The sequence below is a fragment of the Zophobas morio genome, unplaced genomic scaffold (assembly GCF_036711695.1).
Source record: "Zophobas morio isolate AGI-343-1 ecotype UQ-CSIRO unplaced genomic scaffold, CSIRO_AGI_Zmor_V1 ptg000030l, whole genome shotgun sequence".
Classification (NCBI taxonomy): Eukaryota; Metazoa; Arthropoda; class Insecta; order Coleoptera; family Tenebrionidae; genus Zophobas; species Zophobas morio.
This window is the reverse complement of record NW_026972135.1, coordinates 17,345,780-17,372,446: the sequence shown is the minus strand read 5'-3', so window position 1 is coordinate 17,372,446 and position 26,667 is coordinate 17,345,780. Positions and strand designations below refer to the sequence as shown.

Below are 26,667 nucleotides of genomic sequence, written 5' to 3'. Positions count from 1 at the left end.
CATCACCATAAATTTGATAAAAAAACAAAACAAATATGACACTACTGTGTGCTATCTACAAAATTAGTTAAGTATTTAAATGCACTAAAAAATAAACATTCGCAAAGAAGTAAAGCAACTTTTGTTTGAGTCATAAAGCTATTTTCATATTTATGACCATTTTATAAGTCTATAATAACGTGATTCACTCTCACATCACCTCATTCTCTGAAAAAGCAAAAAATAAATGCAAATTACATGCTACACCAAAACAAAGCCAACAAATCAATATTATCTCACACCCATGCGACAACCCCCAGTCGCTCATAAATCTCAATTAATTACAATAGACCCACAAAAGAGAGCACATCCACAACCGACTCCCAAAAAATCATCATATATGACGTAACGTAACCAATTCGCAGCTAACTACAACAATGTGAAAGATTCATCGCTAGACTCGTCACGGTCGAATCGCCTCAAGACACTCCCACCAGCGTGGGGTCACAGCCTCTGTTCACTTGTTCCATAGCCTACCTGGAGTTGACCACATTCGTGTTACCGTTACGCGGCCAACTCGATCGTTTCACACCACACCTAAACAAAATCGTAACAATGCGACGAATTATAGTAGCCGTGGTTTTTTTGTTTTTCAACGTGTGTGCCCAACATGCCAACCACGACCATCATAGGGTAAGTCGCCTTTGTTCCCGACACGTCTATAGTCAGTGCCCAGAAGTCCCTAGATCTGTATTAAAAGCGCAGTGACGTCATGCGAAGAAAGTACCTACTCAGGCGTTTTTCTTTTTTTGACGAGAATGGGTATATTTGCTCCTAGCACCTCTAGCCACCTAGAGGTGACTAGATCAGCGCTAAAATCACGGCTGACGTCACAGAAAAGAAAGTACAAGTCGGGTTTTTCCTTTTTTTTTTGTTTCTTTTTAAGGGTGAATTATTACTATTATTATTATTATTATTCGCAACTAGTTTGGCTGGTTGTGTTCTGTCAGAGATGACTAGATCCGTGCTAAATTCGCGAATGACGTCACGAAGAAGAAAGTAGTGCAATAGTGCATTCGCTTTTTTGAAAAATGTAGAAAAATTGACAAACACTGAGATGGCATTTGGGACGAGGTTACGCGGCTTTAATTGCCCGTAATCACAGCAGTTAGTACAATTACACAATAGCACAAGCTCGTTATTTCTCCACCGATTTCCCTCTATTCACTTATTAATTTTTCTACGACCTTTACTGGATTATCCAGTCGAGTGCCCCACTTCTGGCGAATTTTCCACGACGATAATCAAATTTCCAGCAGGGTTTGCATATTTGATCGAATAATGCAGAACACCCACAGATTGTTTGAGCATTGAACGGTGAATAAACTGAACTTGATTCAAATTTATGCATGTTTAATAACGGTTCGGATTTATGAGATTTTCTTGTTTCAGGTGAACGTGGCAGTTTACTACGAGTCTTTGTGTCCTGATTCGATTAAATTTTTCACACAACAATTATATCCGTCGCTTCAGGGGAATCTTTCGCAGTATGTGAATTTGACGCTTTTGCCGTACGGTAAATCCAAGGTAAGATTTAATGATGGGATTTTATGGGTGTTTTGACAGCAAATGGGCACAAAATGCGTGCTTGCTGTGTCTAGTTTGTTTAATTGGATGTTTATGGAGTTGAGTGAGCGCTGTAATTGAGATGTTGTAGTTATACTGTAGTTTTTTTAAGTTTTACGTTGGTAAATGTTATGTCAGTTACTGTTGACTTGGTTAGACAATTTTGACTTTTTAAACCTTGCAGACACTGACCAAAAGGTGTTCTGAAAACATTGTCATTTTAAGATTTCGGTTTAAAAACCAAACGCTTAACTTTAGTAAAGTTACTATATGCAGGGGTTTCCAAGGTCCAAGGGAACACTGATTTGTTCCGCTTCTATACCATTATTATTAGAACTAAAAACTGGCAAATCTAATTTTCACAGTTTGGGACAAATTTTGCTAGGTTTGACAACCCAAAATAGTTATTAGCAATTTTATGACTCACACAGTGGGATATCTTTTAAATACATCAAATGTATTTGACAACCAGTAGTTGTATCATTTAAGAATGACAGAGAAAACCAAATCATAAAACTAATGAAAAAATTGGTCTAAAGAGTTTAGACAGTACTTCCCTCGCTGTCGGAAACTTGACGACTGCATGCCTATTGTGTTTTTTTTCTCATTACATTTTTGTAGTCGGAATTTAAAAAAAAATTGTGATGACGTCATCAACATTTTTGCAAGGACACTTATATCAGTTGGGATAGATGTAGTGTAATACTAAGAATAAAATTATTATATTCTCAAATTTTCGGGAAAATGAATTGGGTCGTTTTGAATATTGATTTGTAATAATCAAAAATAACGAAACAATACGTATCAGAGGCAACTGAAAATCGTGTATGTATAAACATTCTTAATTTAAGATGACAGGCGTAACAGCATACGTGAGAGTCAAACAGAGAAACTGTAAACAAAACGACCATCGGTTTTATTGCTTCGACTTCCGCTTATTATATAAAACATTGGGTTTTATTTTAATTCTTTACGGTGAAATTCACAATTGGTTGATTATAAACATGTCTATTTCACATTCGCGGAACCAAGTGAACGCATAAAACAAATGCAGGTCTGTAATGTTAAAGTCGATGTAAATAAGCGTGCTACCCTTATGTTTCAACCGAGTTTTTCCTTTAACAAATTTTGTGTCTACCAAATTGGGTTGGTTGGGGTGTAATACTAATAATAAGTGTTGCCTTTAATTTAATCAATAAAATAAATTGACTTCATTAATTTTTTTGAACCACCTCTTAAGAAAATCTAAAAAATTAGAATGGAATGATAAATCACAAGTACAAACTCATCATATTTTTTGCATTTTAGATAGGATTTATTCAGCAAAATTTAAGGGTGACGTCATCAATTTTTTTAGGAGGGATGAACAAATACATTTTGAACAAAAGTTTACCATGCTTATAATAACTTTAAAATATTCCCAAGATTTCAAAGCATTCGGTTTTGTAATTCCTGATTAAATCGATAAAATAAATTCACGCCTTCATTCATTTTTTTGAGTCACCCTGCATATGCAAATCCAAAAATATGAATGGAATGATAAATCACAAGTACAGACTCATCATATTTTGTACATTTTAGATACGATATATTCGGCAAACTTTTGAGCTGACGTCATCAGTTTTTTGTAGAAGATAACCAAATATATTTTGACTAAAAATTTATTATGCTCTTTATAACCTTAAAACATCTGCAAGATTTCAAAGCATTCGGTTTTGTAGTTCCTGATTAAATCAATTAAATAAATTTACGCATTCATTAATTTTTTTGAGTCACCCTGTATTTGCAAATCGAAACAATTTGAATGGAATGATAAATCACAAGAAGAGACTCATCATATTTTGTACATTTTAGATAGGATTTATTCAGCAAAATTTTGTGGTGACGTCATAAATTTTTTAGGGGGGACGACCAAATACGTTTTGATCAAAAAATTACCATGCTTATGATAATTTTAAAATATCTTCAAAATTTCGAAGCATTCGGTTTTGTAGTTCCTGAGTAAATCAGTAAAATAAATTTACGCTTTCATTTATTTTCTTGAATCACCCTGTATATGCAAATCCAAAAAATATGAATGGAGTGATAGATCACAAGTACAGACTGATCATATTTTGTACATTTTAGATATGAGTTATTCGGCAATTTTCGAGCTGACGTCATCAAGTTTTTGGAGGGGATAAGCAAATATATTTTGACTAAACATTTATTATGCTCTTTATAACCTTAAAACATGTGCAAGATGTCAGAGCATTCCGTTTTGTAGTTCCTGATTAAATCAATAAAATATATTTACGCATTCATTAATTTTTTTGAGTCACTCTGTATATGCAAATCCAAAAAATATGAATGGAGTGATAAATGACAAGTACAGGCTCATCATATTTTGTACATTTTAGATATGATTTATTCGGCAAACTTTCGAGCTGACGTCATCAAGTTTTTGGAGGGGATAAGCAAATATATTTTGACAAAACATTTATTATGCTCTTTATGACCTTAAAACATCTGCAAGATTTCAGACCATTCGGTTTTGTAGTTCCTGATTAAATCAATAAAATATATTTACGCATTCATTAATTTTTTTGAGTCACCCTGTATATGCAAATCCAAAAAATATGAATGGAGTGATAGATCACAAGTACAGACTCATCATATTTTGTACATTTTAGATATGATTTATTCCACAAACTTTTGAGCTGACGTCATCAAGTTTTTGGAGGGGATAAGCAAATATTTTTTGACTAAAGATTTATGATGCTCTTTATAGCCTTAAAACATCTGCAACATTTCAAAGCATTCTGGTTAGCAGATTAAAAATTAAATTTCAAAATGTTGTTTTATAATTTTGATTTTTTTTCCAAAAATCTGGACGTTTCGGGTGAAAAGTCGATTCAGAGTTGTAAACTACATGTGTAGGACTATGTTATTTTATACAATTGAAAACCCATTTACTATGTACAATTTTGAAGTGACGTCATCGCATTAGTGGTGGGGATGATTAGACAAATTTTGGTTAGCGTTTTACCATCTACATGATATTCTTAATATAAGTACAAAATTTTACAACAATCGGTCGAGTACTTTCGGAGATTATCTGTCTAATAAAAATCCGAGACGGCAGACGGACAGACAGACGGACGGACAGACGGACAGACGGACAGACAGACAGACGGAAATGGGAGACCTATTTCTTCGTCTTCTAGGGGTCATGAAGGATCGAGAAAACGTAAAAGTAGAGAGTCGGCCGACGGACTCGATTACAATACTTCCTTTGCTTACGCTCGGGAAGTAAAAATTAACATAAGATACCCATTATGAATAAATTAATGATAAAATGAAATTTTTATTACAAGAAAACATTTATTCAAGGATAGACGAATAAATCCACGTATTTGTCAAAATATGACAATAGTTATTGTAATTGTAATGACTTAATGAGTCACACAATTTTGTTGTTACAAACTAGCTCAGAAATACAGATGGAAACATTATTCGAAATCCTAAATTAATCGAAATCCTAAAGTTTTGTGAGCAGCTGATGCCACGAAGACACTGATATAGATACTGAGAATTTGTAGTGAAACATGCCACCCACATTGTCTTGACAAAGAAAGGACAAAATTTGTCCGGAAGTTTAATTTGATAAATTGATTCAGATGATGTGGTTCTAAAAATGTTTGATATTACACATTAGGTCTCTACAACTGAGTCAGAATATTAACTCATCTGCAAACCACACAAGAAACCACATGTGACTTCCAAGTGTGTTAGAGTTTCAGTTTTTCTTTGACCTTTACTTCGTTATCGGTACTAAATGGTTTTTGTGATTTTATCAATGCATTCATATTTTTATAGATTTGCTTATTACAGGGTGACTCAAAAAAGAAATCAGTCAATTTATTTAATTGAATAAATCAAGAATTGCAAAACTGAATCCTTTGAAATCTTGCAGACGTTTTAAAGTCATTGTAACCATGGTAAATTGTTAACGAAAATGAATCTGTTTATTCCCCCCAAAAAAATTGGTGACGTTTTCTCTCAAAATTTTGCGGAATAAATTCTACCCAATATGATGAGATTTTACTTGTGATTCATCATTGCATTAATATTTTTTATTGATCAAATTAAGAACGAGTCACTCTATTTTCCCGAAAATGTGAAAATACAAACGTCTTTATTTAATAAGAATTATATAACTTTTGGAAATTTCATTCAACCCTAAAAAAATTTGTTGGCAATAACAAGACGGACAGTAGTACAATAGCAAGAGATATTTACAACTTAAGGGTGCCCAGTAGCAGACCGAAAAAAGAGCTAAATAGAATTTCATTTTACGGGCGTAATTTCAACTTAAAAAAAAAGATCGACATTTCAGTTGATAGATTATGTCTAAATCTCTGGGGAAGACACAATATTTTTTAAAATAAGTGATTGTTTAGTGTTTAATTAATCGTTCATTCTTCGAAGGAAATTGCATTTTTAGACGAGGAGAGAGCATTTTTCGCTTCAACTTTTATATCAGTGCAAAGACAACATTGAGCTCTAAGGGGGAGACCCGGTCATTTTTATTTAAAATTTATATTTATCAAAATATTTGCTTTTTAAAAAAATACTGTATAATGAAAATAAAGTGAAACTAGGCAACCCTATTTACAAAGGTCCGTTTCAATAAATGGCCGAGTTTTACAGAGCAGGGAGCCTTGCCGACCGACCCTTACAAGTAATCAGGGGGTCGATTCTCGAACTCGTTCGCAAAGATGCGAGTACGAATAGATGCGCATGCCAAGATGCTATTCGAAACGAAAATCCGTCGTCTTGAACGAGATCCAATGCGAATAGCAACACGATGCGCATACGAAGGCCGCTGTTCGAGTGGCGATATGGCAACAGCGGAAAAATACAGAGGAAATTTAAATGCAATGGTTGGCAGAACTCATGCTGTGTCGGTTTGAATCCAAGAAGGACTGTTTTAATCTGTTGCGTCCAAATTTATTAAGCAGCAAAACACGTATTAGCAGGGTCGGCTTGATTTAAATTATTGCCTTAAAGTAATATTGTTTTTTTTTTAAGTTTTCTTGACAGTTTGCCAATATGTCATGTATATTACGCCCCTTTTAATGCAAATTTAAATCAAAATAAGTTGAACACTAACTAGAATACAATATTTCCAACAAAATGAAACGATAATTCTTTTAATTTGTATTTTACAGATAAACATTATAAAATAGCACTATGAATTAATTCTTTGTAATGTAAATAACAATAAATTCTCTTTATTGTTCAAAACTAATTAATACGACCCAAACATGACATTAATAATTACTCGCATACCTACTTGTGAATGTTTTAAAATACTCGTAATAACTCGTGATTTTTTCTTGCTACTTTTATTAGGGTTTTAATTTAATTCCTAATAATTGAAAAACTAAAAAAAGACAAAAAAAAATCGAAATAAAAAAAAAGTTGATTTTACAATTTTTTGCAACCCTACGTATTAAATACACATACTCGTGGTTTTTTAAAATGATGTAGATACAAACTAACTGTTTTAGTTGTGAGTGGGACCACCGAAGATAGCAGGTACTTGTATATTAATACTTTTATTACTGCGTGTACCACCCAAGTTTATAGAAAATTCTTAGAGTTTGGTTACACAATGTTCATTCAGGTACACTTATGCATACCATTACATTCTTTTTGTACAGTAAGTGATGTTCCAGAATTCATTTTAGTTTTTATTTTTGAAACAGCTGAACGTGTTTGAAATGTTCGCAGAGGGTAGCTAGACTCACCTAAAAATTATTGTTACAACCATAATAATAACGTGTTAATGTATTATTAGAAATTACCCAAAATATGGCAATAGTGCGCTGTTTGTTCATATCTAGCTATTGTATGTACTATACAGAAATCTGCTGTAAAAATTTAAAATTTTTAAATTTGCATCACAAATCTGAAAATTACAAATGAAATTATAAAATTTACACAATCAATTTGATACATACAATTTGTGTATTTATTGAACGGTAACCCTTTCTGTTAATGCATATTAACAGATACAGCAGATTAAAGATATTATATTGACGTTAACACAGAACGACCAAAACCAAACTGAGTTTTAGGTTAGCTTTCACCACTCGCAAACCAAAATGCGATCGCATCTACCCACTCGTAACTTGACGTTCGTATACGCTCGAACATTTGCGTATACCAACGTGTGCGTGCGGTTCGAGAATACCGAATCTTCAAAACCGCTCGAAAGTTGGTCACTTGCGTATGCGCAACTTATTCGAACGAGTTCGAGAATCGACCCCCAGTTCAGGTACTTTAGGTCATAAAACTCATAAATACTCTTAGCTGACCAACATTGTTGAAACTCTTTTGCAAGTCGACTTCTTTCATTGCTGACATAATTTGATTTAAAAGTATGCACATTTTTATAATTTTATACATTCTACTAAAATATTTTCTTTCAAAAAATTATTCAAATATTTTTTATTAATCTGTCATTTTATATATTAATCAATACATAAAACTGACAAGATTTAGGTTCTCATCACTTCACAAACCACTTATTTACCTGAACCATCATATTTATTTAAATTTAATTTTTTGATACTCTTTTCCGCATCACCTATGAGGTAGAGTATTATAGGCACGTTTTTTACGTGATATCTCCAGTAAACCTATTCCAATACTACTATTTATTCCTGTGTGTGTTTATACTAGAAGGGCAAAAGATTTATATGAACTACACATGACGCGAATGCAAATACAAAATTTTAATAGTACAATTTTTTCTTTACAATGGGTCAATGGGTTGACTTGTTTAATAACGAGAATCTACTCTCTCCGGAAGTAAGGCATATAAATAAAATTTTTCTAGGGCTCTATCATATTATTTTCCCAAAATTTATCATCTTGTTGAATTAAGCATTATTTAAATTGGACATTTTATATATTTCTACGATAGCGTTTTTATTTATTAAGCCGTCTGGCGATGCCGCTAAAAATGTACAAACCGCATTGTCTTATTGTCAGTTTGGTGTTACTGCAAAATGCTTCAGTTGCCCTTGCTTAATTTTCTGTGCAAAGATTTTGGGAAAGTACATGCTGAACTAGATTTGCAGGGATGTAAAATGTTTTTCACAGTACAGTAGGATTAGCCGTGTTACTTGTTCTCTCATTTTGCAAATTTTACCAAAATAACGTTCGGTTAGTCTAAAGGATTTTTCTGCGCACCATTCTTGATTATTGCGTTCGCCAATTGTGTTTTGTTCGATTAAAAAGACATCAACGTTTGAAAGTTTTTTGAGAAATACTTTTTGCGCTGTGACACATCAGGTATTTTAACTGCCTCGTTAGATACATCGTCGCCCGAGAACTTGTATGATCCACAGACCGGAGCGCGCTCAGGCCAATGTCGACTCTATAAGCCTCCAGAAATTCTGCGGGAAATAGTTATTATTTAAATGCTTTTGTTTACACACGTCTCACATGTTTCATTCGATTTTGACACTCAACTATTTTTTTGTTTAACTAAGAATTAATACTTTCATTGCGTTTGATACTAACGTCCTAAATTAGCAATACTAGTGGAACAGTAATCATGCAATAGATTTTTTTGGGAAAGTACAGTTATTTTTATGTTTTAGCAGCAATGTGTTCTAGTTTATATTAATTTTTTCATATTTTTAGTCACAATTTTGGTAGTTATTTTTTACTTTTATTTTTAGCAATAATAAATAGTCCAAACATGAAAAAATAAAAAAAAAATTGGAAAATCTAAAATTTTGAAATCGAGAAATTGAACAATCGTATAATTGAAAAATCGAAACATCGAAAAACTGGAAAATCGAAAAATTAAAAAAAAATGGAAAATCAGAAATTTAATGAATTCCGAAAATTGAAAAACTGAAATATGCATAGAAGAACTGAAAACTCGATAAATCGAAAAATCTAAAATTTTAAAAATTGAAAAATTAAAATATCGAAAAGTTGAAAAATTGCGAAATCGTATCATTGAAACATCGTACAATTGAGAAATCGAAAAATAAAAAAATAGAGAAATCGAAAATTTTAAGAATGGAAAAATTGAAAATGTCAAAAATTAAAATACTGAAAAATTGAGACATCAAAAGTTGAAAAATCGAAACACCGAAAAGCCGAAAAATCTCAATAATGTATTTATAAACCACAAGTTCAAGATTATGCTACTAAAAAATTGATAACGTCATCTCAAAATTTTACTGAATAAATTGTACTAAAAATGTGCAAATTATGATGAGTTTTTACTTGTAATTTATCATTGCATTCATATTTTTTAGATTTGCTTATATAATATATATCTAGGTGGTTCAAAAAAATTAATGAATGAGTCAATTTATTCTACTGATTAAATCAAGAACGAGTCACTCCATTTTCCCAGAAATTTCATTGTATTTTTTTTTGTCGAAACAACTTTCCACCAATTTTTTTTGCTGTTATATTTGAACATAAACAGTTTATTTTATATATTTTTAAAACATTATAAAGAAAATAAAAAGTTGTGTTAGACTGAATCTTGTGGGTTTCTCAATCTATTTTCCGCACCATTTTAAACTTTCAACTCAATTTCTTTCAAAATACATACAAATGGATTTCGATGGCTATTTCCCTGTACCCCTCATTTGAAAATAAATAAGCTTATCTGGTGTTGTTTACCGATTTGCATTTTATGACGGACTCCCTACAGTGACCATAATCTCTCGTGTTTTTGGGTCGGTACTTTGGGTTGCATAGTTACAAAAAATAATTCTTCTCACTGGAACTGATTTTGCGGGCGACGACTGAGGACCCTTGAGTTGTCGCGTGCCGGTAATCCCCAGATTAGAAAGCAGAATAATCCAGGTCCGGACAGGGACCATCGAACCATCGTTACTCATGAACGAAAATGACTATTTTAATAAGTGTGAGCTATAAATATTTCTTACCATTGTAGTACTGTCCGTCTCGTTATCGTCAATAAAATTTTATAGGGTAGAATGAAATTTCCAAAACATAATGATATTCAGAACATTTTGTCGATTGTAGCTTACTACTTAATAGTTTTGATTTTCTGTTTTAAGGAGACGAACTCATTCAAATCAAACTAATTCCTACGTGACATTCTTCCGATGTATAAACATAAACACTTTCAAGTTGTTTTTCTTATCGAGGATAACCTAAGAACGTACAGTAATGGAGTCCATCGGGCAATTTGGTGCTTTCATATTTTCTCGTTCAGTCAAACAATAATACAATACTTTTATTATTATTAGTATTACAATGCATCTATCCAAACTGATATATGCGTCCTTGCAAAAATGTGGATGACATCAACACAAAATTTTGTAATAGAAAAACTCATTTGTAACAAACGGTTAGTAGTAATCTTCGACCAATTTTTTTCTCATAACTTTATGCTGAGAAATTAAACTGATTTGATTCAAAAGATTTTCACGTTTGATAATTGGCGGTTACAACATTTTTAGTTGAGTAAAAGTAATACTTTCTAATATATCGTCTAATTCTGACTCAATTAACATGACTGACCAAGTAACTGTTCACAAGTACTAATAAATACTCTAGTTGTTTGTTGAAATTATTATTATCGTTGATTATGATTATACTGATTTGGATTGGAAATGGAAATTAAAATTAGGAATAATCGAAGTGGCCACTTTCATATAAAATTCTGAATTTCGCGATCGCCTTTTATTAATTTGTTTATGCATTAATCAAAATATTCTCCATGTGCAGTATCAAGGTTCCCTGTAATTGCTTCCCAAATTGAACTTAAACCGTCTATTATCCCACGTCTAAATCTAAAAGTTTCTGGTGCCTTTAATAAAATATTATCAGGTTTATAATGTTCTCTATTAAAATTTAAACGAAATTTGTACCTTGAAGGTATTGCAAATTTGACAAAAATTTTCTTATGAATGTTGAAACATCGGTCTTCAATTTAGATCAAACAAGTTTTTCTAGTGTACTTTTCCTGTGTGACTTTTTTATCAGGGTGGCAGTGTATTTTAAATTTTATAATTGCTTACCTGATTCCAAATTGATATTTTGGGCACCAATTCAGTAGCTGCTATTTTCTCATTTATTTTTTACGCGAGCTTACATCAAAATTGACAACTGTGAACTGATATGCTAGCATTGCTGCGAATAATGCAGAATTGCCAACCCAAAAATTAGCTTCAGTCATCAACACTCGTCACTCGGTAGTTTTTTTCTACTTGGGTATTCATATCCGAGCTAGTAATCACCCAAATTGAGTATTTTATTTAATAAAACTGATAGATTTCAATGATACTTTCAAATTAGAAATAAATAATTTTTTTTTATGAACATGTTTGACTTGAAAATAATTAAATAATCACATAGGAGTATTTTTTAATCATTTCTTGGTTTATTACATTCATTATTAAAAAAATATAGTTTTTCTGATGTTTAAAATTTTTTGAAAATGAGAAGATAATAAATTTATTGACAGCATTTAAACTTATCAAATTACAAGTTTATATGATGGAATAAATAAAATATCGAAATATGTTGCAAAAAAGCAAAAATTGTAAACAGAATTTCACAATGTTTTAACAACCTTGGTGAAGTTTCCTCTAATTTTTTTCCTTAAGTCCGAAAAAACACCTTACACAGAGCAATTTTTCAAAAATTACAGTGGAGAGTGGACAGATAAAAATGACCTGAACTTTAATATAGGGCGATTTTTAAAAATATTTGTTCATGTTGGCCATGACGTTTACGTCAACAATTTCCATTGCACTGCTGACGTACATACGACTCATGGCCAACTAGAGCAGAAAGTTAAAAAAATCACACGTCTTACTAACAGTGATTGGAACAATTACTTTTAAAAAGTAATGCATTACTTTAACAATTACTTTAATTACCTGCGGACGCAAATCTTTCAATCTTTAATAAAAAGGATGTTCCAAAATACTTAGAAGGGGACTACAAGATAATGCAAACGTACAAGTCTGTCTTTAATCACCTCTTACTTGGCGTTGTGACTTACAAATTAAATTTAGAAAACCTTAGAGGATGGACACTCTCATACAATTTTATTGTCGGATTATGAGGGGTTTAAAAGGATGGGTTCTATCAGTTACCTGTTATAGATTTGAGTGGACCAGAAAAATGACTACAGTTTGTTTGACCATAAATTTTAAATATTCTGCCCCTGTTTACTCAATTATTTAATAAGATATTTTATTTATCTTCTCTTTGTGGGGATGAACCAAAAAACAAAATATTTTTGGCAATTCTGAATTATTGGCATCCAGTAACAAACGTGTCGATTGGTTGAGACAATGGCAGCTGTCATAAATGTTATTTTGACAATAAGGTAAGCCATCATAAAATTTTAAATGGGTTGGCAACCTGACAAAAAAATCGCAAACATTAACAGTGGTTTGGAAATAGTTTTTTGTTAGTAGTAGAAAAAGTAAAGTTCGACAAATAATGAACACATTGCTTTTTGTTCATTGGTGGCCCTCAATAAATGGGTAGTTTTATGAATTAGATGTACATGAACACATTTTAGGTCTAGGTCAACGACGTCCGATTCTCAAAGCCTTTGATTCTTTAGGACGAGCAACCCAAAAGCAGGGAAGCGTTGTAAATTACCACCATTATAATCCTGGGCGGCTTATTGGGGCTTTCAATAAACAACTTTGTAATATTCACAATTTAATATTGTAATTTTGCAAACTATTAAACTATTTGTCTTGAATATAATAATGTTTTTTAAATTTAAACTAAATAAGTTTTAAATGGTTACTTAAAAAATATTAATAACAATAAAAAATTCTTGGAAATGTTTCATATAGTCCATAACATCAAAATTATTGTGGTATAATCGATGTTAAATTTCATTTTTCCGGTTTAATAACTATGCATAATGAGTCAATTTTGGCAATTAGGCCACTTATAAGAGTTCATATCATTAACTCATATTTATGACAGTGGGATAAATTTCACATAACTTTCTCTACATCATTTTGTACAATCTTTAGAGAATTATACCTCTTATTGTTATCGTTATATCTAATTGACGGTTTCTCACTCTCTATTAGAAAACGAAAATATATAGGACATAATCTGTAAAGCAATTTAATTTTGAAACTTGCATGACATTTTTTTTCTTTTGATCAGTCGCCTAGAACTCGGGTTATGTCAGGTAAAACAGTGGCAAACAAACAATCTGTTTAAACACGTCTGTGTTTGCTATTCAAATATACATATCAAAGAAAGTAAACAGACACTCATCTTTCACCATTAAACCATCTCTCACGCTAACTTTCCAAACTTGCAAATACATGTCTGTTGCTTAAACACGTCTCCATCGCTAAATTCTCTGAAGGCAATATATTCTTCATTATGTATTCCTTCATAGCTTCTCCCTCAGAGTACGAATACAAGAACTTATTCTCAGACAGCTGAAACGTGTATGTATATACTCAGAACGTTATTTTTGTATGCACTAAAATTGAATAACAAATAAGTGCCATATCCTAAATTATACAGTTAATAATTTAAAATAGAACAACACGTACCATCTTCATTAAAAATATTTAATGTGGACAGTGAAACCTCTAATGGGCCCTACAAGGATGTTTTTGTTTTTGTCGTTATCGATGCACGTAAATATTTTATTGTGTTGCGATTGTGGTCACCAAACTGTGATAATATTGTGGAAAAAATTGCATACATGTGGGATATAACGCTCAGTCACTTTCATAAACTGACGTTTGTAGTGTTTAAATTCAAAGTACAAAAGTACATCCTAAGAACTAACATTGTACCTCCATTAAGCACGTTAAAGACTTAAATTAGAGTAATAGAGCGGAACGGTGAAGTTTGTTTACAATTAATTATCATGCTTTAAATTAATGAAAGGTCACTTTATGAAAAGAAATCTACATTTCTCTGTGCAGATAAGTGCATTTTGAAATAAGCCAGAATTAAAACACTATTCTTCGCGTGGCATAATACATAAAATGAAGCCATAAAAGTCATACCTACTCACCGTGTTTCGTTATGCTTCAATTCTCAATATGTTTATGATCGTATAAGTGTTATCGTATTGCCATTTTTTTATAACTTTTATCAATCTCCTTGAATTTTTGGCTTTAATTTTTTCTCAATATACATAGTATTCTTTGAACAACACGAACTCAAAAACATGTTTTTAATTTCTCGTGGAGAAATAAGGATTTTGCAGGGCGGGTGGGCGGGGCTACATTTTGCCTTTTTTTCTTAATATGTGCAGACTTATTTCGACAACAAGAAACAGTAACTGCAACGGGAACTTCAACGTCAACAACAAGTTATAAATCCCACTAGTTTACATTGTAACCTTCGACGATTTTTTTAAAATTAATTTCCGATATAGGTGTGGAGTGTGGACATAGGTCCGTTTACATTGTTACACCACTGAAACAGTACTTTTTTAAATTTCTACAGTGCGATAGGACTGTCGAGTACAAAGCTATCTCATGCTACCTCAGATTCTTTGTTATTTATCAGGGGTAATAATAGAAATATAATTTGTATACATACGTGTGCTTTACTTTTGTGTGTAAGTTGGACAATGAAGCCAATTCTATTGTGTCCGAGCTCACACGCTGGCCCGGATCTCTCTGTGTAAACTAAAATTCATCTTATATAATCAGTACATTTGGTATTTATAACTGTAATTTTTACAAGCATATTAATATTCACAATAAATTTTTTAGAACATTCTCAGTTTGTACTCTTCGGCCACTGCACTGCCATTACAAGGCTTGGTTATTTTATGAGCCGTTAAATACAAATTGCTTTTACACTGAGACCATTTAATTCTTTTAATTGGGTAATTATAAGCTAACAACATTGTTGTAATTACTTAAAACGCATTCTGCTGTATGCACTAGCATTAAAAATACTGTCATTGCAAATGTCCAAGTTCAAATATTTCTTAATATACTGTTTTCAACCTTTCCCATATAATAGTCAAATGACCTTGCTCCCTAACTGAATACAAAATACTGAACATAAAGTGGATAATTTCATTAATTAAACAATTACAAAGTTAATTAACTGTATTATGCTGTGACAGATTTTCCGTCGTGGCAACTTGAAAGGAGAACTCCGCCTTAGAAGAACACTGACAAAATAGAGTGCTAAATTCTGTTTTGCCAATTTCCCCTAATCTTATTATTAGTCAGTCTCTTCCACGAAGCTGTTCAATTTCTGAGTGGGATTTAAAAATGTGCATTTGATGAAACAATTGAATTACGCTGAGTGGACACATGCAAAGGAAAACATCAATTAAACAATTCGCTATTATTAATTCTTTTACCTTCTTTTCTTGACCACGTCCAAACAAAAACAACAAACTATGCGACCACGGAATTTTTGTTTTTTTAGATAAGAATGTAGATAGCATAAAAATAACAAAAGTTGGTCACGTTAAAATGGAATAATTATCATGTAAAAAGTCGAACGCGTGCATAAATTGCGAAATTTAACTCGTGGATGTTAATTATTGTGGTATTTGTAAAAATATCTCCTGTATAACCTTTGTATGTTACTAGAATAATGTGCCTTCGTACACAAGTTGCAAGATATTAATATGTAATACAAGATATTAATATGTAATAACATTGTGATTATTATTAAAAATCTACCAATAATTTGATTTTTCTGTGTTAATCAAAATGTCTTTAACATCCACTGAAAGAGTAAGAAAACACCGATAAAAATTAAAGAGTCTCAGAATACCTAAAATCACCCAACCGAAAATATCAGCAGGAATGTAGGGCAAACATAAGCTGCACAAAGAAAAAAAGACATTGCGCTAAAAAAAGTTAAGATACCATGAAAATAAAAAGGAGAAAAGCGAGAAAAGCCAAAATGAAAACAAACAAATGGAAATTTCAAATGATGGTAATGTCATCAAGTAAATAAATTGTAAATTCGGTAAGTTTGAGTATTTTCTTTTAGCACTTGATCATTTTACTTTAACATTACATACATTTGTTTGTTTCAACTTATAGAGGTTTTCATAAAAAAATCAAATTTGCAAAATCAAATTTTATAATTTTCGAAAATGTTGGAAATGTTTCATTGTACTTCATGGGCGAGGCAAGTTCTGTCTAAACAACCTTCGACCAACGTTTTCTTTTGTTTAAAACACGAATTTGGAATTTTTCTTACTTCCGTGATAGGTAATATTCACAAGTTCGCTTAAGAAACGTTCGTATAAGTAACGCAATTTTTTCTCTTTCCAGACATAATCAAAATTAAATTTCTTCTCGGTTTTTGAAAACCCGAAAATTAAATTTTTTATCAATATAACTGTTTTTGTATGATATTTCACAATTCCATAGAAAATGGAGAAAATTTATCAATTCCAGAAAAGGCAGGTTCAAAGGTTTCGTGTAAGTAACGCAAGCTTTTAATTAAATTTTGACTAAATTAAATATGACTTTAGTAATATCAAATTATTAAGAAAAAAGAGAAAACAAATCTCTACGACTAGGGTAAAAAATGAAATTTTAAGCGCACTTATGAGGATAGTTTAAAATAAAAAAAACTTTGCAGAGTCCCGTACGATTTTAGCCTATGTAAGCAGTAACGGTGGAATTGCCCATCTACAATTCGGTACAATTTAAAATTCAAGGATGATCATTGATCAGCGTACAAAAATAACACGCAGTGTCAAAATACCTATTAAACTTTATGTATTCAGACCCAAATAAGACACTTAAAACATCTCTAAAATGCTAAATTTTTGAAGGGAAATATCGATTTTGCAATTACGCTCCGCCCCTCGGTCTGACAACGAATGAAATCTTCACACTATTGAGGTCGGGGCAGATAGGGGTGGGGCTTAATCCCGTGATGAATTTTTCATTCGTTGCCAGACCGAAACGTAACTGCAAGATCCCTATTTCCCTACAAAATTTACCGTTTTAGCCATGTTTTACGTTGTTGTTGTGAAAAGATAACTACGTAAATTAAGAAAACGAAGACAAAATATAAGGCCCGCCCACCCACCCTGTCTCAAATGTAATAATCTTTTCTATTCATTGTGAGCCAAGAGGGCGGAGCTTAATTGCAAAATCCTTATTTCTCAACAAGAAATTGCCACGTAAGATATGTTTTTGAGTATCATGTTGTTCAAATAAAACTTATTTTTTGAGCTTCTGTTTTACTTTACTTAATGCATATAGCGTGCTTTGAACAACATGGTTACTCAAGAACATGTTTTACATAGTAAATTCTCGTGGAAAAATACGATTTTCCAATTAAGCTGTGCCCACTTGGCTCACGACGAATAGAAAAAATCGTCACGACTAAGAGAGGGTGGGTGGGTGGGGCTTATACTTGGCCTTGTTTTCTTAATATACGTAGACATCTTTTCACAACAAGAAACTTAAAACATTTCTAAAATGGTAAATTTTTATAGGGAAATATCAATTTTGCAATTACGCTCCGCCCCTCGGTCTGACAACGAATGAAAACTTCATCATTATTGAGGTCGGGGTAGATATGGGTGGGGCTTAATCTCGTGATGAATTTTTCATTCGTTGCCAGACCGAAACGTAACTGCAAGATTCCTATTTCCCTACAAAATTTACCGTTTTATCCATTTTTTACGTTGTTGTTGTGAAAAGATAACTACGTATATTAAGAAGACGAAGACTTGAAAATAAAGGGTAGAGGATATATCATTTGCCAAAATCAGTTTTATTTTGGCAAGTGCTAGCCCCGCCCACCCGTCCTTTCTTTTCTTAGAGGGTATGTTATTCGGCAATATCAGTCTTATCTTGGCAAGTCCCAACCTCGTCCAGTCGTCCTTCATTTTCTAGAGAGTAGACCATTTGCCAAAATAAAAAACCCTTGGGTCTGATAATATTTTTCTACTTTTTTATAAGAAATATCAATCAATTTTTATTTTGCATAGTTTTTCGGTTTGTGAAATTTTGGATATTATAGTTTTTGGTTTTTCCGATTTTCCCGTTTTTCATTTAATTTTTAACAAGCACCGATTTTTGAATTTCTAGAGATTTTTCAGTTTTTCGATTATACAGTGTTTCATTTTGTTTATTTTCATAATTCAGAATGATCTAATGGCAGAGGCGTACTTTTGTAATTCACGCAAAATTAATGGAGATTGAAAAATATTGCCGTAGCCTACTCTAATGCGAAAACTTTTTAATCACCCGTTATTAATGGTGATTAACCCATGCATGCGAGAATTTAGTTCGCTGAATTTGATCGCGTGATGGATTATTTGACCGATTAAATGCTTCTATAAACCAAGTTTTGATGTATTTAATATCACTTACGTAACTGCTCGATTAATAAGTGTATACTGTTATTTATATACATATGTATAAGTACATTAGTGCACCCGGTATATATACTTATACCGAGCGCCCTAATTTACTTGTTCCATTGTATGTATTTGTAAAAATAAAAGTATTAAATTTAGAACAGCTAATTAAGACAGGTCACCTTTGATTTATTAAATAACATCAGTGAATGGAACAATTACTTTTAAAAAGTAATCCATTACTTTAACAATTACTTGCTTTTTGAAAAATTTAATGAAGACACAATTTTAGATATTTGTTGTACGGGTCCAAAGGGTGAAGAAAAAACGTGTTAGAATGAAAAAGGCAGTGAGTGATTTATTTTACTAACGCATTTGTTACATATTCACATCAGTACATGAAATAAAACAAATAAATACTTCACGCAAGAGGACTATATTTATAGCCCAAAAACTCAATTTACACGATTCCAACCCGGAAAACGATCATGTATTGATTCTGACCGGGGAAGCCTTTTGGCAAAAACTTGGGCAGAAGTTTATATGTATTTCCATATGCTGGAATAAGCTTTAGCTCACCCTTAAAATGATGAAGAGCTTATGTAAATTATGGTTACTTGGTTTCTTATAACAAATTTTGTGCTAAACTAGTTTTAGATTTTAACCCTCTACTGGGTTAATCTTTTCTTTATGGGGACGAACCAAGTATAATAATCCCAACAGGTCAGGTAAACGATTCGTAGAGAAAAACAAAACAATATTTTTGAATATTTGGGTTAAAAGTAATTGAAAACGTAATTGTAAAAGTGACTGAATTACTCAAAAAAACTAATGCATTACTCATTAGTTGAAAAGGAATTGAATTACAATAATGAGTTACTTGTAATTGAATTACTTCCAATCCAACCATTAAATGACATCAACTTATGTTTACAAATACAACAGTATGCAATTTAAATGCGTTAAATACAGATTTTTATTTTCCAAGCGTAAGCTAAGGAAACATTGTAATAGGATCCATCCGATTTGCCGTGTCTACTGGTAAAACACTAATGAAACTATGTATAATCACTAAATTTAAAATAGTAAACATTCCTACTGAAATTTTATAAAATAACATACCCCTACACTTCTAGTTTATGAATCCGTGTTGAGTTTTTACCCTAGACAATCAGATTTTTGAAAAAAAAAATAGCCAGTTTGTCTTATAAGGGTGCTTTGGCTTAAGCCGCTTAAGTCATAACAGTTTTAACAGGTGTATGTCAAATGAGGTTACAGTACTGTTATATTACCTACGCTTTTTTTGGAAATGACTTCAACTTCTTTTCCAAATAGAATGTGGTATGGTTTTAGGTGGATTAATTAGAATATTTTTACTTCTCGAGCGTTAGCTACGGAAGATTGTAATAGGCTCCATTTGACGAATGATTACTACTTTTATGTTTTCTTGACGGTTCATTACCCCTGAAGCACGAAACAATTGGACCGATTATTGTCAAATTTTATACGAATGTTAAATTTGTCTAATCATCCCCACAAACAATTTGATGACGTCACCTCTATTTTTTTTAATACACGCCATTAAATTTTTTAAAATGACATCTCTTGTGGTTTATGAATCCGCCTTGAGTTTGATTCCGTGGCTCAACTGGTCATAGTTAGGAAGTTCTGTCGAAATAACTTTCGGCCACAAATTTCGCAAAATCAAATTTTATGAGTTCTCAAAGAAACGGGATTCGATTAATTTTACATCCATGAACGATACAATAATTAATCAAATATATCGATCATTTTAGAAAAGGTTCATCTAATTTCTGTACAGTTCTGACAAGACAGTAACGTATCATTAAAATGTTATATTGCAGAAAGTTGATGACGTCATTTCAAGAAGTTATTAATAAACATTCATCATTTCAAATACATAATTATAATAAACTACCATATGATTTAGAAAAAGTCGTCTAGCAACCTTTGAAATTGAAGAAAAAAAAATCTGTTGGCAACACCAACGCATACCTTGTTTGCGTTAATCAATTTGACATGTTATGCCAAATCATTATTGCATGGCTTACTTGACGAGTTTCTTTTCGATCGCTATTTAATCTATCTTCTATGAAAAAAAAAAAGAAGTGCATTCATACAAAAAGTCTACAAGAATCTCTAAAAATATATATGGTGTGATTAAAAAAAAGATCGTTGAGTATTTCTAAAGATTTGGAAACAGAGTTAATCACTTTATTGTGTCATTAGTTCCTGGTCAACCTTCAACCCGAATAACCTGCTTTTTCGGGGTTGGTTCCAGCTTATTTCGTTAGATGGATTAAATACTTATTGATAAACGTTTAAATATGAATTTAACTTTGTTTGTTGTTCTGAAAATTATTCAAATAACCCTTACTAACCACCCTAAATTTACAAATAAAAGAATCGTTACTACCCCGGTAGCTTTGAGTTGATAGGGGTCTTTCGCTGTAGTAAGTGCTGAAGAAATGGGAGCCGTAATTGTTGAAAATGAAGAAATGAACAAACAAAAAACAACTTCTAGAAGTTCTTCACACAAAAGAATTTAACAAAAGCTATGTCATGGACGAGGCCGTGAGACACGGTCATTATGTCCTGCGGTTACCTCCTTATCACTGCGAGCTTAACCCGATTGAAATGATATGATCCATATTAAAATCATGAGTTCGTGGAAATAACAACAATCCAAATTTAGTGCCAGTGCCATCAACGCAATTAGGAAGGAAACAAGTAAAAACAATTGGTCAAAATGAAGTCGTTTCAACAGAAGAAGAATACAGGAAACGACAAGTCAGTGAACTTGTTGTATATTTAGATGACAGCAGCGACGAAGAAGACAATGAATAATTTATTTTGTTTTAATTTTGGTCAGTTTTTAACTCTGTTTCCAAATATCTTTAGAAACACTTTAGTTTATTTCAAATGACAAGTATTTAACAACTACGAAAAAACGCCAGTATTTCCTGCTTTTCGACAAAGTGAAATCCTTGTGTCATGTACCCGGTTATACATAGCAAACGCGAAAGTGGAACCACTGCATATGTAATTTTCGCGATGGCGATAATAGTGAAAAGTTTACTGAAGCGATATATGTGTTTAACACGTTATAAAAATATATACCATTTCAATTAACGCACCAATTGGCATCATGAAAGATATAATTTTGTTAATAATTAAGTGAAGTAAACGTTATTATCAAGGTCCAATAATTAATGTAATAAATATTTTGTGGTTTCATTATCTGTTGTGTTGTTACTCACAGCATCATCGTCACCAGTCAAAGTCTATAAAAGTTGTACATATTTAAGGAACTTGTTTTCCTGTTTTGTAATTATGATGAGACCGCTAATCAAATGTTTTTCCCGAAACAATTATCTCATATATGTGTCAAATGTGTGAGTCAAACTCAAACACGAGAAGAAGTAGTCTGGATAACTCGAAGTTACAAAACATTGTCCCAACTAAAATTTTATCTGCTTTTGGCAATTTGCGTAGGTTGCTGATTTTGTTTTAGCAGTCGATTTCAATCATACTTCTACGATTCGTCATTTAGTTCAAGGAAATATAAGACGGGAGAACGAATATCGCTTTGTTTTACAGTTACATTTTATTTTAATATTTAAGAACCCTAGTCATTATGTCTGACCTATACTTTCCCAACGTGCAACTTCGTTTTAGTTAGCTGCCACTTACAATAGATTCCGCTCTATTAATTAACAAAAACACATTTTCAGACGACGCAAGAGATTACCGACCATTACGATTTCACGTGTCACCATGGGCCTGCAGAGTGCACAGGGAACCGCCTCCAGGTGTGTGCTTTACACCTCATTGATGGTGGCAAAAAGACTCCCAATTTGGGCTACAATAAAATTACCACCGCATTCATCAACTGTTTAATGGACAAAGTCAAACCCAACGGCGACCAAACTGAATTCCCGACCAAAGAATGTGCACAAATTAACAGCGTGCCGAATTTGGCAGATATTGAGAATTGCGCCAATGACGTCGAAGGTATGTGGTTCGATAGAAAAAAAATTTCTGAAAATTTATTACATTTTTACCATCCTATCCAAAATGTTGTTCATTTGTTGTAGAATTTACAATTTTATGTTCGCGATTCGTTAAATTACAAGCAAAACCAAGGTCATAAGACTAAATACTGAGAAGTTTTATCTATAGAAATAAAAATGCATTTTGTGTGCGATGATATTTTTACATAAATTGTCTTTGCAGCTACAACAGTTTATGTTTTATTCATTTTTGGGGGAATTTTACGTAAGTAAGAAGTTCTAATAAGTATAAAAATAATTTTTTATCCAATAATCCACTATGCAGGTTCTAAAATTTCTTTCTTCAGCTTTTATTATTTAACGTTTTATCATCTAATTAAATGAAATCATTAAACTTAAAAAACACTAAATAGAAAATATTTAGAAACTATACAGATAAAGTGAAAGGCAATTAAATTACCTAAACAATAATTATTGCAGATTTTGTAGCTTCCAGATCTAAAATTATTGTGATTAAGTAACCAACAATATTATGTTACGTTGTTTATTGTCATAATTAAACCTCATTTATTTCACAAACTAACGATTCTAATTTTTCTTTTTCTGCGAAGACGTGACTGATTTTTAATAAGAATTAATGAATATTTTACCTTTAGATAGATGTTGATAGCTCAAATTACCTACATCATCAACTCATTAGAATTACAGAGTTTATGCACAATTAATATTAATAATGCTATAAATTGATGAAACGTGAGTGAATGAAAAATCAACTGTACATCTTGTTACTTTTTGATCAAAATGTATTTGCTCATCCCCCCTAAAAAGTTGATGACGTCACCTCAAAATTTTGCTGAACAAATCCTATCTTAAATGTGCAAAGTGTGATAAGTCTATACTTGTGATTTATCTCTGTATTAATACTTTTTAGATTTGCTTATACAGGGTGTCTTAAAAAATTAAAGACTGAATCAATTTATTTTATTGTTTAAATCAAGAATTGCAAAAGTGGATGCTTTGAAATCTTGCAGACGTTTTAAAGTCATTGTAAGCATGGTAAATTGTCAATCAACTTTCAGTTTTCTTAGTTTTAAAAATATTCGCCTCAATATATTTAATTTTAATTTGCGTGTATGCATTATAATAAAAACTTCTTATACTTCTCGTTGTTTCAGGTTCGCGGTACTTGAACGATGCTGGAATTTTAACTGGGGCTCTCACTCCTCCGCTGACTTCGGTACCAACTATCGTCTTCAACAAGCAGTTCAAGCAGGACGATAACGAGTTGGCCCAAAGCAATTTCGTGAAGGCACTCTGCATGTACATCGATGGAGAAAAACCCGCCGAGTGTTTGAAGAATTCCGCAGACTCTGCGCGGATTAATTTCGCTTTGATTTCTGTAGTAGCGGCTGTTATCTTTTACTTCGTCTGAATATTTCATAGCATTATCAAAAGACCAAAATTCCATTGTACCTTTGAGAGCCTTATAAATTTTATCTTACTTTTTAATGTGAAGGTTGTGGGAAGCAAAAATTCGGAGTTAAGGGTCTTCGCCCCCTGGTGACAAGTTTATGATGTAAGGCAAAGCTGAAGTAGGATGATAATTTGCGTTATCACCTACATGCATTAAACAAAGTAGATTGGTCATTCTTACGGAATGTACTTTTTATTAAAAAATTATATATGTTAAGTTTAAGTTAAGAAAATTTTTCACGCCCAGAAGAATTATAAAATGAATTGTTATTGAAGCGTTGTAACCATAACACAACTACTACTACACTTTTATTTAACATTATAAATTTGACAGTATCTTAGGACGAAGACCTTTAACACAAGTTCACTTGGAAATTTTGTTTTTCACAACCGGTTTTTGTTTGGGATGAGTCATGTGGCGCTTATAAGAAGCAAAGCTACTTATATGTCTAGATGTATTTTTTTAAACTATGTTTGTAAGTGTTTTTCTAAATAAAACAAGTCCTTACAAATCTGTTCGCATTTTATACAACAAACCCTGCAACGGTTAACATACGAACATCAACATTATTCATCTACACCTTAACTTTGTGGAGGTATCAAAAATTTATTTTCTAAATATATTTGAAACGTTTTTTACCTATCTAGACTAGAGTCTAAACTACATATAATCAGAAGAACAAATAAAACAATGATATAGATTTATAGAACATAACACAAGAAAATAAAAAAAGGAAACAATTAAACAAAATAAGCAATGAAAATACAAATAGAGACTGCAAGAAATGTACTAAGAACATGCACAATAAAATGCAACACGAACTTACAGAAATTCGGAATAAAATAATAATTGAAATGAAAAAAAACGGTAGAAGATTAGGTGCACTTTCAAGTGAAGAATATAAACATTAAAAGCGAATAACAATGGAAGCCGTGACGACTGATTCATCTATTGTGATTGGTTACGAAGATTATCCAACTTTCCGGTGGTCTGGTTTCTTGGTCTTCACGCACGAAACATTTTAAAATAATAAAGATACTGCAAAATTCTGGGAACCAGTGTTTATGGTGTTTAAAAGAATATTTTTCATATTGTTATTAATTTGTCGGTCGTATAGGACCGCCCGGCATATGGGGAAAAACAGCCAGCGGTCGTATACGACCACCCTGGTAGTCAACCTGTATACCCCCTGTCAGGGCGCCGGAAACGCTAGAAAACACAGAAGAAGCTTGAAAGCTAACGTTTTTGTGGTGTTTTAATGAATTTCTTGCATCTGCAAAAGACAATATGTGACAAATACAGGGTTAGTCACGAGAGAATTACTTCTGAAAATTATTTTTACGCAACCCAAAATACTAATACCCTGTACCACTTGATATTATCTAAATTTAAAATGAAATGCCTAATCCATGATTGCTTTGACTTTGGCAGTGTCACTTTGACGTTAATTAATTTTTAACGTTTTTTTTCATCGTTGACTCGCCTCTAGAGCCCCATTGGATCAACGACATACAGTCAGATCAATCTGGGCCATACTGAAGCCGTAAGTGCTCTACCAATGTTGTTCGCCGCTAATGTGCATGTGTTAATTCGCCATCTCTGCGTCACCTAGAGCCTCTTTGAAGTGCAAATCTGTAACCTCTGGACTTCTTCGGCCATCCATTTACAAAAAAGCCGTAGCATCCCCCCAAAATGCCCAACATTTTCAACAGATTAGTAGTTAAATTATTTACTTACTTGTTTGAGTTTGTGTTGTAACCTTTGAATAAAATGCTGTAAAAGGAATTTTTAGAAATAATTTTCTCGTGATTAATCGGTTGCAAAAGATCAAGAGGCACACTGACAAATTTATTAGCGGCGCCGGAGGAGATTTCCGACTGGCTCCGGTACCACCATGGACACTCGCGTAACCTTCTTTTCCACAATTGTCAAAATGAGATTGCCAAACTCAAAGCAATCATGGATTAAGCATTTCATTTTAAATTCAGTTAGTATCAAATGGTACATGGTATTCGTATTTTGGGTTGCGTAAAAATAATTTTCAGAAGTAATTCTCTCGTGACTAACCCTGTATATTCAATTGTTTCTTTTTTCGCAAAATAAGTCGAATTTGCATTTCACAAGTGGGTTATCACGATCAGAATAGACAAAGCAAGGCGAAAGATACTTCAGAACTCTTA

The 26,667-nt window shown here is 32.3% G+C and overlaps 1 protein-coding gene across 1 annotated transcript; it reads left to right on the top strand.

Annotated features, from left to right (window-relative positions):
• The first annotated feature begins 412 nt into the window (after positions 1-412).
• LOC135138217 (GILT-like protein 1) lies at positions 413-25,000 on the top strand. Its single transcript, XM_064068141.1, has 4 exons — positions 413-672; positions 1,432-1,566; positions 22,735-23,014; positions 24,189-25,000. Exons 1-4 carry the CDS (start codon positions 595-597, stop codon positions 24,443-24,445), a joined length of 750 nt encoding a protein of 249 aa, XP_063924211.1. The 5' UTR covers positions 413-594; the 3' UTR covers positions 24,446-25,000.
• The last annotated feature ends 1,667 nt before the right edge of the window (positions 25,001-26,667 follow it).